At 38.7% G+C, this 12,119-nt stretch overlaps 1 protein-coding gene across 4 annotated transcripts in view; it reads left to right on the top strand.

The window, feature by feature from the left end:
- Positions 1–11,323, top strand: part of GABRB3 (gamma-aminobutyric acid type A receptor subunit beta3) — a 357,556-nt gene extending 346,233 nt beyond the window's left edge. For all 4 annotated transcript variants that reach the window (XM_083168571.1, XM_083168570.1, XM_083168573.1 and 1 more), the window contains 2 exons: positions 3,683–3,927; positions 9,191–11,323. In XM_083168571.1, the coding sequence (XP_083024697.1) occupies positions 3,683–3,927; positions 9,191–9,541 (596 nt within the window). In that variant the 3' untranslated portion in view covers positions 9,542–11,323. The remainder of the gene's footprint in view (positions 1–3,682; positions 3,928–9,190) is intronic.
- Positions 11,324–12,119: the final 796 nt, after the last annotated feature.

Raw genomic sequence — 12,119 nt, 5'->3', positions numbered from 1 at the left:
TAGAGACTTGAGGTGATAGCGTTTGACGCTGACTTGTTTCGATTGCATTTTACATGTGGTTTATTATAGTAGACATAGGTCAAAATAACATATTAGAAAAAGAAGAATAATGGAATGCTGCATCCAGATAATGTTAGTCTTCTCTAAACAGGTGCAAAAGAGCAGTCAGGGCAGCCGAGAGGTATACCGGGCCCCAGTAAAATTTTGGGGGTGTGACCTAAGTGCGGGAGGTGTAGCCTTGGGCCACACCCCCAAAATTTTTAGAGGGGGTGAAAAAAACTCAAAAGGCGAGGGGGGTGTTGTTGTTGCCCCCCCCCCCCCCCCCCTCAGCAGCAGCACACACCTACAGCATGTGCTGTGCTGACAGCAGGCTCAGCATGAGCTCTCACGCTGTCATTGAGACACTCATGCTGAGCCTGCTGTCAGCTCAGCACATTCTTTAGAGGTGTGTGCTGCTGCTGCCTGGGAGGGATGGAGGGGGAATGGGGGAGGTCGGATCAAGTCCCCTGCCGGGCCCCTCCAGCAAGCCCGGGTCCCTGTAATTAGTACCTGCTCCCCCCTCTCGGCTGCCCTGCTTGCAGTAACTCATAGCAGTTGGACAGACAGTGTGTTTCCTTTAATCTAACAAGAATAACTGATCAAACTTTATTGCTTATATTTTAATATGGGTTGTTTGTTGTTCAAATTTTAATAAATGCCCCCCCCCCCCCAGTTATTAAGAAAACATTCAAGGACTGGTTATACCTGCCATTATTCTTGAAAATAAAATGCAGTTGTCACCGTATGTTATTGGGCTCACATTTTGCCTCTTGTTCACATAAATCTTGTTACAGTACTGTCACCCTGTATTGTGGGCTCTGACAATAGGAGAGCATTTTGGTCACTATGCTATTGAAGCAGAGTCATTGCAGATTGAAATAAATGATAGAATGCAGAGACATTTGACCAGGGAGATTGTAATCCTATGATGTAATATTTAGTGTGCCATAAACGTACCCATAAAAAGAGCTTTAGAATAAACAAATGTCTCCATGACATACTTTAATCATAATGGATGATGTGCTCATATCTGACTAAATTAATATTATTTCTCAGGATTATTTTATTTCTGGATGTTACTGTTCTTTTGTTGTTTATTAAGATGTCGGTAGATTGAAATATAAGAATGGGTCTAGTATTGTCATAGCAACTAAAATGCCCTTTTAGTTTACTAGGTAGTGCCTCTTTAAATTGTGCCTTTTGCTCCCATTCTTTCCTCAGCAAGTGGGACTGCATCATCTAGTGTTCAGATTGTGATGTTTTAGCCAAGTACCATACTACCAGCCCATTACAGTCTTGTAGGTGATTTGGTTTCACCTGTAAACTGATGGCCGCTGCTCATCCTTCATGCCAGTGGCTGGTGCCCTGGTTGGTCCACTTATTCAGTATTTTAGGCAGCTATTAGCACCCACTATGTAGGGCTGATCCTGCCTTCAGACTCTTTCTTTTAAATTACAAAGAATGATACTCGGCGCTGCTGATTGGCACAAATAAATAATGTCTGCTGAGTGAATAAGTTTGCGGACACACTGCTTAAATTTGTATCAATTTTTATAAAGATATAAAAAGGGGAAAAACAATTAGACAGTCACATACACATATAAGTAACAATTGTTATCAACACATTAAAATACAATTAAAAATGTAGTAGCAATCCTGAATGAGAGGTCTCCAGTGATATGCAGAATATTATGGGTTCTGCTGATGTATAAAGTGGACAGTTCGTGTTAATACACGGTTTTTAAAGGTAGGTAAATAGTAGCCACTATAATTGAATACAAGCCAATCCTTTTAGCGTGTAATGGACACGCAAGTGATTTATATGGGCAATAGGGGACCAAGCATGCATAGGTTATCTGGAGGACGTTTCTTAGGGAGCAAAAAACAGTTTGTGTTTGTTGGTAATATGCTCACCTAATAGGTGTATTGTCCAATCCTCACGGAGCGCCGGTTAATAGGCAGCCAGAGCGGCTTATAATGTTGAAAAGCCGGTACTTGATTATAGCTGCGCCGGTTATGGAAGTTAGCCCGTGATGGTAACACAAGTTTTGCACGGTGTCCGTGCTGGCGGGAGTAGTACGCCGGCAGCACTTCTAATGCAGGAGATGGGTGTAGATTGGTTATGCACGGTGTCCACGCTGAACGGTCTTGTATGCCGACGGCGCTTCCAATGCAGGAGACAATGTAGGTGAGCGGTACGTGGTGTCCGTGCTGAGGGGCCTGGTGAGCCGGGAGTACTTCCGCGGCGGGTAACAGTTGATAGCGTCTAGCGTGGTCCAACTTGGGCAAACAAACAGGAGACCTCACACTGAGCTTTTGCTGACGTCAACGCGTTTCGTAACCACTCGTGTGCTGGAAACTTTTTCAAACTTTTGTTTGCCCAAGTTGGACCACGCTAGACGCTATCAACTGTTACCCGCCGTGGAAGTACTCCCGGCTCACCAGGCCCCTCAGCACGGACACCACGTACCGCTCACCTACATTGTCTCCTGCACTGGAAGCGCCGTCGGCATACAAGACCGTTCAGCGTGGACACCGTGCATAGCCAATCTACACCCATCTCCTGCATTGGAAGTGCTGCCGGCGTACTACTCCCGCCAGCACGGACACCGTGCAAAACTTGTGTTACCATCACGGGCTAACTTCCATAACCGGCGCAGCTATAATCAAGTACCGGCTTTTCAACATCATAAGCCGCTCTGGCTGCCTAATAACCGGCGCTCCGTGAGGATTGGACAATACACCTATTAGGTGAGCATATTACCAACAAACACAAACTGTTTTTTGCTCCCTAAGAAACGTCCTCCAGATAACCTATGCATGCTTGGTCCCCTATTGCCCATATAAATCACTTGCGTGTCCATTACACGCTAAAAGGATTGGCTTGTATTCAATTATAGTGGCTACTATTTACCTACCTTTAAAAACCGTGTATTAACACGAACTGTCCATTTTATACATCAGCAGAACCCATAATATTCTGCATATCACTGGAGACCTCTCATTCAGGATTGCTACTACATTTTTAATTGTATTTTAATGTGTTGATAACAATTGTTACTTATATGTGTATGTGACTGTCTAATTGTTTTTCCCCTTTTTATATCTTTATAAAAATTGATACAAATTTAAGCAGTGTGTCCGCAAACTTATTCACTCAGCAGACATTATTTATTTGTGCCAATCAGCAGCACCGAGTATCATTCTTTGTAATTTTTGTCTTTTCTAATGAGCTCGGGTGATCTCATTTGATACTGGCAGCAGCTAATTGTGAATTTTATTATTATTATTATTATTATTTGTATACATACTGTATATATTCTTTCAATTAAACTAACCATCACTATTGATTGAGCGCCAGGATTTTTGTTTTCTGGGGAGGAGTTATTAACTCCATCCTAGTAACAAGAATAATTTCCAGTCTTTCTTTTAAATGGTATGAAACTATCTAAAGACACTGAGCTAAAATATGGGAGGGGCTTCAGATTTTTGTAATGGAGTGGAGCTGGAATAATTACATTTTAACAGAGCTTGTTTAAAAGTCAGATTAACATTATACTGTATTGTAATTTACTTTCATAATATAGTTTATAAAGAAAATGATGATGATGGTAGTATTAATGAATAACATGGTTTTTTATAGGAATAACTACTGTTCTGACTATGACAACGATCAACACTCATCTTCGAGAAACGTTGCCCAAGATCCCTTATGTTAAAGCTATCGATATGTATTTGATGGGATGCTTTGTGTTTGTGTTTTTGGCCTTACTGGAGTATGCATTTGTCAACTATATATTTTTTGGAAGAGGCCCACAAATGCAAAAGAAGCTTGCAGAGAGGACCGCAAAAGCAAACAATGATCGCAATAAATGTGAAAGCAACAGGGTAAAATATTTTATATACTTATATACAGTAATAGTACTGAATTTAAAAGTCTCGTTTATGTACTGTAACTTGTGCTAGATATTTGACATTGGAGTTGCCTGCCACAGTAAATTCACCTGTAACAGTGCATAGATGTTGTTATTATTATTTCTGGACTTTTACAATCAGCCCCTGTTGTTCCCAATTTGCCTCCTCCATGAAGTTCCCTTTCTAAACCAAGGGGAAGCTTACATTTCAGTGGCAGCTTGAAGAAGGCCTGTCTCATTAGGAGCAAGCAGAGAGACCAGCTGTATTAGGAGGATCAATGTACCCTAGATGTTAGATTAAATTCTACGGCCCTCATTCTTTAATGATCTTATTACAGTATTGTGAACGCCTCTGCATGATTGACAGGCAGAGGCATTCTGGGGTAGGGGTGGCCGGCACTCCCAGGATTGGCGAGACAAAGGAATGTGTTTTGTCCATGTTGAGTAATCTGAGGCTAACTCAGCTTGCTGTCCCAGATGAACAGCACAACCGATGGTCGCCATGTTGGTCCCAGATACCATGTTGATCTGGGACCATAAATGCAGCATTGCATTTACCTTGATATGAATCGCATTGGTAGGTTTGCAAATGTGATCCATACTGAAGAAGGACCAATGTCCCACAACTTTTTTCATTAGCGACTAGAAAATCAATCAAGTTATTAGAGGTTTCAAAGAGTGAAATCACGGCTTGTAGTTCATAGTAGATGATAACTTTGTAAAACTGCTTTTTATTATACAAATGTGACATTATATTGCATTACCTCTAATACACTCTTCCGATGTGTAATAATGTGTTACAAATTGTTTGAATAGTAAAACATGGTTAGTACAAACATTGACTTTTATAGTTATTTTATCTACATTGGAAAGAAATTAGTTTAATGATGTTAGACATGTATTTTGAGTTGTTCCATTGGGGGTAAAAGGTTTTTTGAACTTGCAGATTATAGTTATATGTTTTTTTCCCCCCACTATATCACTGACTTGTATATAAAAATGAAAACATCACAATGGATATATTTAAATATGAATCTAAACACTTTTATTGGCTAAAATACACATTCATTGTTGTAAATGTCAATCCCGTGACACCTTATAACAGCCTCCTGTACTTTTGGCTGCTGTCAACCTCCAACCCTGTCGTTATGGCCATCTGCTATCTTGTTTCTGGGCAAGGATGATGGACACTTTTTACTTTACTCACATAGTTGGGATACTGCAGAATTAACACTGTATCCACATATTCATTTTTCTAATTGCACCAAGCTGTTCCACTTTTAAATTTGCTAAATTATCATGCAATATGTGAATATGTAGGACAGGCATTCCCAACCACGGTCCTCAAGGCACATCATCAGTGCAGGTTTTGTAGATATCCAGGCTTGAGCACAGGTGACTTAATTAGTATCTGAGGGATTCTGATTAAACCATCTGTGCTGGAGCCTGGATATCACTAAAACCTGCACTGTTGGTGTGCCTTGAGGACCGTGGTTGGGAATGCCTGAGGAAGGACTTTACAGTATAGAAATTGATAATGATTCAGTCTTCCCCAAGGTACTTTTATTGAGTAGCGTTTTAGGTTGAGCTGTCATCTAATGCAGTGGTTCCCAAACTGTTTGCGGTGCACCTTGGGGAACTTTCCAGGGTACTTCGGGTTGGAGGTCCAGGAATAATTAAAAATATTTATGGTATAAATGTATTAGACAAAATCAGTGCTGGTGACTGCCAATCATAAACTTTGTGGATAAGCGGAAGCAAATCTTGTCCCTCACCAAATAAACTGAAGTCTGACATAGTAGCACAATTTACTTAATTTAATATCATTTATATTTTACATTTCTTAATAAGAAACTTTTGGGCTAAGGGTGCCGTAATAACAATTCTGAGGTGACACAATTCAAAAATGTTTGAGAACCATTGATCCAGTGGCATACATTTCTAAGAATTCAACTTAATCTAAAGTGCTGCTTGTAGAATTGTTTGCCTTATAGGATTCATATTAACCTCTTCCACACCGAGATGTGTCCTACCTCATTGACCACATCTAAGCTTTGTGATGGGTCTGTTATTATTGCTATGTATTCTTTAAAATGCTTGTTTGTAATATATGGTTATACACAAGAAAATGGAGTGAAACTTTAGTCACTTCTGGCATTTTACACTATTCCAGGAGCACCTCCTAACCATTCTGTTCCAAAATTCAAAATTCAATACATTACGTATAATATTCATTTCAGAAATTTTTGGTCAGTTCTGCTTGGTGGAGTTATAATCTTCACTTTTGAACAATGTATTGAAATTTGCAAATAATGTATATTCTCTAAACATGAAAACCTATTTCCTTCTACTGTAATTTTGCTACTGTATATTAATGGAAAATAAACCAGAACACTACACAAAGGAATACGTAGTGTTGTTGAATACATGATATAAAACCTCTTTCAACACCGATCTTTTTAAAATAATCATGTCCTTTAATAAAGTCTAAACATATATTTTGCAAGAGTAAACAAAATCATCAGTTCAGTGGAATTTCAATTTAGTCAATACAGGCGGTGCTTTCATGCAGTTTACCATTTGAGCTTAGGTCTATCATTTAATAATAATATTGTTGTAACATTTATTTAATCAGTTCCAGTCTGATAAGAAGAAATAACATATATTTTACGCCTGGTGTATTCGGCTCTGACACTTTTTTGTCAGCTTTGTAAACTCAGCAGATAAGCGCAGGATCTGAAATACAGGCTTCAGTGAGCAGAAGTAAGCAGCGAATATTAATTATCCGTGCTTGTCTGATCATCCATGGGTCCCACCAAATAGCTCAAATAATAATAAGCACAGGTATGCTCAATTTTACACATGGAAATAATTTTCTTAACATGAAATGGCATACGGTGCATCCGGAAAGTATTCACAGCACTTCACTTTTTCCGCATTGTGTTATGTTACAGCCTTATTCCAAAACGGAATAAATTAATTTTATCCCTCTCATAGGGGTTTATTCTAGTTCATTCTTTCTGACAAAATCCTTCTTAGATGGACAAAACCATGGGCCTTATTCTGATCGGTGCGGCCCGATCAGAAATATGCGGTCATGTCCGTGCAGGCGAATCCCCGCCTTCCATACGGATCGCCACCTCCGTCCGTACGCGGATATGTGGCGATCCGTATGAAATTGGACGGGGATACGCCTCCTCCGTCTTGGGAGCAGCCCCTGCATTCGATGGTCGCCGAACATCGAATGCAGGGCCGCACGCTCCACCAGGTCCCGCCACACAAGACCACACGGACACTTGTCCGTGTGAAATCATGTATGGGGGCGGGCAGCTGACATCCGGCGATGTCAGATGCCCGCCCCCTACACACGCGTCACGGCCTCATTACCATGCATACGCCCCGCGTTTGCATGGGAAAGCCCATGAAACGTGGGGCGTATGCATAGGGTAATGAGGCTAAGTAGCCCCTCTACGCCCCCTGTGCGGCGTATAAAGAATACGTGCGGCGAAATCGCCTGCACATGCGCAGAGTGACCTCTGCACATGCGCAGACGATCAACATCGGCGGGACGTCCGCATGCGGTAAAATCCGCACCGATCAGAATAAGGGCCTTTGTGCACTGCAGGGGGGCAGATGTAACATGTGCAGATAGAATTAGATTTGGGTGAGTTATTTTGTTTCTGTGCAGGGAAAATACTGACTGCTTTATTTTACACTGCAATATAGATCTCACTTTGAAGAAAAACCCCACCCAAATCTAATTGTCTCTGCACAAGTTACATCTGCCCCACCGGCAGTGTACATGGTTTTGTCCATCTAAGAAGGATTTTGTCAGAAAGAATGAACTAGAATAACCCCTATAATGACAATGTGAAAAAAGTTTTGGGGAGATTTTTGCTTATGGTTTAAAAATACCGAAAACACATCTTGTACACGACTACCAGAACTGCCATCAGTCCCCCCTTACTGTGCAATACAATACACAATCCATTATAGTTGGCAATAAATAAAGTAGAGCCTATTTTAGTGGAAACTAAACAAATCAGAGCCAAGTCTGTTGGTTAATATACAAAATAGCACCCATTCCTGTAAATAACATATACGGCGGGCATCTAGGGTCACAATAAATTAGATATGGGGTTTGGGCTCCTTTGTCCGAAGTTTTGAGTTTACTTGATTTTTAAGTTTATTTTTATACTGCAGTTAAGATTTCATTTTATACATGCATTTTTTTTAAATATATATATAATCTACAGTACAGATCACATTATGAGATAAATTATAATTCAACAATTCTTATTGATTGATTGATACAAAAACTACCATGTCTGTTATTAAAAATTGTTCTATGAAAAAGACCTTCAAGAGATGTGATTCACACCATTTACACAATTCAACAAAATAAATGCAAACATTCCTGATCAAATTAAGTGATCCTAAAAATTTAGTTTTTTTACAATCAGAACTTAGCATGTGTAGTAATTATTTGGATTTGTAAGGAACCCAATGGTTTATATACAAATTGGATGGTTTGTAGTCTGTGCAGTTGCAGTATACTGTTGCTTGTTTGCGGAATGGGTCCTGCATAAATGTTTGCAGTCCCTGCTTAGCTGTAGCATGATATATTATACATGCTGTGGCATCAGGGGGCAGAACCACTAGGGCCATTCTACAAAATGTATGTGGGTCCTCCCTATTTTGTAGGTGTGCCAAGCCCAGTGTCTGCCTTATCGGACACCGACTTCCTGAACCCGGGACAATCTGATTAAGCTTTGGCATACAAAGACTGGCCAAAGGCTGCAACCAGGTTGTGATGATGAAGGATGCAGCACTTAGATCATAGATGATGGCATATGTTATTTCCCACAGATGCACCCTACAGTATTATAACAGTATTGCAGAGCCACTTCCTTTTGACTGTGCAATGTTAGCAAAATCAGAATCAAGCCCACAGTTGTGAATTACGCCAGCAAAACACACTTTGTTATGGAGGTTGTAATTATCTGAAGCAAAGATTAATTAAAGTGCAGTACTTGATAAAAGTGAATCAATAACAAAATATAAATTAACCCAAAAGTAAAATAGACTTTTCTTAACATTGATCTGTACAAATTATAGACTTTTCAAAACCCTATTTTCTAAGCCTGGCTTATTTTCAGGTGAAAGGTATAGGTTTTATGAGCTACTGTGTGGAGAAGTCCTATAATTCACTCAAGTTTTATTTATGTTCTTTTAAGGTGGATGCCCATGGAAACATATTACTTACAACACTGGAAATTCATAATGAAGTCACTGGGAATGAAATTACAACAAGTGTGACTGATGTTAGAAATTCAACAACGTCCTTTGACACCTCAGGAATACAGTACAGAAAGCAAAGCGTAAGTCGCGATGGACTTGGGCGCCGAACGATGGACAGAACTACACCTCATGGGAAGAAAAACCATTTGAGGAGAAGATCCTCACAGTTAAAAATTAAAATCCCAGACCTAACAGATGTGAATGCTATAGACAGATGGTCAAGAATGATTTTTCCTATCACTTTTTCTCTCTTTAACCTAATTTACTGGTTATACTATGTTAACTGATGAACAAAGCCTATGACAACATTAAGAAGTCAAAGAATAACTAGCCTGGTGATTGTATGCAATGAAAGAGGAAAAGTGTTCCCCTGCATACAGTGTACTGATATGAATGTATGTGCTTGCGGATCTCAGCGCTCACACATGTTCATATGAGTTGAGCAAACATATTCTGCGGCTATGGACAATTTTTCAAGAAAATGACACAAAGACAATTTTTAAGCTTTGGACAATGCAGATTTTCCTTGAAAGAAGGAAATGCCTTTGGGACTTTCCGCATACTGCTTGAGATACACATTTAATACTTTTTGATTTGTCAAGAATGGGATATTAACCATCATCTGTTTTTTTTCTATCCACAACTGTCATATCTACCACCATGGTCATTGGCACAGCTGCAATGTGCTTCATTTGACAATGTTGCATATCAGGAACTTTTTTTAACAGAACGTTTTCTTTGAGGCTCTTCTATCTCTGTCTATGGACACTCCGTATTTATTTTTCATGTCATTTCCATCTGTTTTGATTACACCTGATGCTGAAAATTGTGTTACAGAACATAATGAAATACAGCTTTCATTCACACCAACAGTGTGTGGGAACCTGTGTGAAAGCACTGTACCTGAACAGCTTTATGTATTCCCATTTGTATGTCCTACACATTTTACTGTACAGTATATTTTTCCACATAGACCAGTTGTAATTACCAGTAAAAATATAGTATTCATTTTAGCCACAATGTCTAAAATGCAGTGGAGGTCATTAATGAAACAAAAAAAATAGTGCTGTGTGAAAAACATTTTTGTTGCGATGTTAATATGCCAAGTTTGGGTATAAATGTTTCACCAATATTTTTTTTCTCCATAACTCTAATGGGGCCTACACACACAGCGATTTTTAGCCATTTTCTGCGTGATCTGTACATAATGCTGTGTGTGTGTGTGTGTGTGTGTGTGTGTGTGTGTGTGTGCTGAGCGAAATTGCCATTCAATTAAATAACCTATTTTCTGCTCCAAAAATTGAGATATAAGTGTGGAAAGCTACTGATTTTGCATAAACTGCAGAATCAATGTTTTTTTCCCTGCGTGCGTGATTTGTGTTTTTTCCACAGACTCCGTCTGACTTTGTGGGCTCACTCTTTGGGTATTCTTCATTAATTTGGGTATTTCTCACAAATTCAAACCTTAGAGTGTTTTATTATTACTCAAACCTCCATGGTTTGTAAAAGTGTAAAAGGCAGCGCAAAGAACTACATATTATCATTATCAATTGTTACCACCATTTGTAAATACCAATGCACTTCTCATTTATTCATCATTTAGCTACTCAGGAAAGAAAGAGGACCACAATAACCAACTTTTTCAAGGCTGTTTATTATTCATTTGAATAATTTGAGCACATCTGCAGAATGTTGCTTATACCTTTGTTATTCAACAGTATGAAGCAAAGGCTGTAATATGTAGATCTCGTTTTAACCCTTTGTAGTCACATTTTTTTGGGGGAAATTCAAACAGTCTAGTTTAAATGTTTAATTTAAATTAATTGTATTTTATATAATTATTTAAAAATGGTCTACATTGATGTTGAACAATGTTAATATTCTTGTTTTAAAGTGGCTCACCATTGGATATGTTACCAGCACTAGCATTGTTGAACCTGAAAGGGTTAATATATTGTCCAAAAAATCAAAGCTTGTTTTGAATGTGATTCAACAGCTTAATTAGATAAAATTAAATAATTGTGTTTATTGTATTAGACCTCTTTCTACCCAGATATGACCCCAGACCAGAGGAAAAAAAAGTAACTCTCGACACTAAAGGATGTAATTTTACAGAGCACATTGCTTCCTATATAATAAAAGACTAGCGCTGCAACTCAACTCTGTGGGCTATATTCAAGTAGTATGTGTGCCGGTGGCCGACTGAGCAATTGAAGTGTTTTTCTGTTTGGGTACACATAGCCACCATTGCTGACATTTCTGTTATGATATTTTAGCTGGTAACTAGTATCCACATAAATATATATGCAACTGGTGCAAACACAGATGCCTGATGTCACCAACAGCTATTCTATCTATATGCAGCATTATGTTGTTTCATAAATGACCCCCATTGATAGACAATGGGTGATAATTAGTAAGCACCGTTTTCATTGGAGAAAGCTTACAGTAGACTAACAAATCAATTTAGTGGAGTGCAATAAAGACATGTATATATACCATTGTTATGTCTACATACTGTAAGCAGTAAGTGCCAATAAGGGCACAAACTGAATTTTGCCCAATGTGTTTTAGAACAGATTTTTTTCAGATTGTTAAAATGCTGAAAACAGAAGCATCTCAGGATATTTGCTATATTATATATTAATGTATTTTATTAAAAAATACAGTCATCCCTTCAAGCATTCTTATTATACTGCATGTAACGTTAAGATATATTTACATAGAATGCACATATACATATAATTTATAAATGTATTATTTTTCTTTGTGCTTGCTATTGTGACAGCATGCCTTGTCAGATTTTCATTTGACTAATATTTTAGATATAAAATTACAATGCTAGCACATTTAGTCACTTATATA

The sequence above is a fragment of the Crinia signifera genome, chromosome 2 (genome assembly GCF_055691185.1).
Source record: "Crinia signifera chromosome 2, ASM5569118v1, whole genome shotgun sequence".
NCBI lineage: Eukaryota > Metazoa > Chordata > Amphibia > Anura > Myobatrachidae > Crinia > Crinia signifera.
This window is presented reverse-complemented; position numbering and strand designations above follow the sequence as displayed.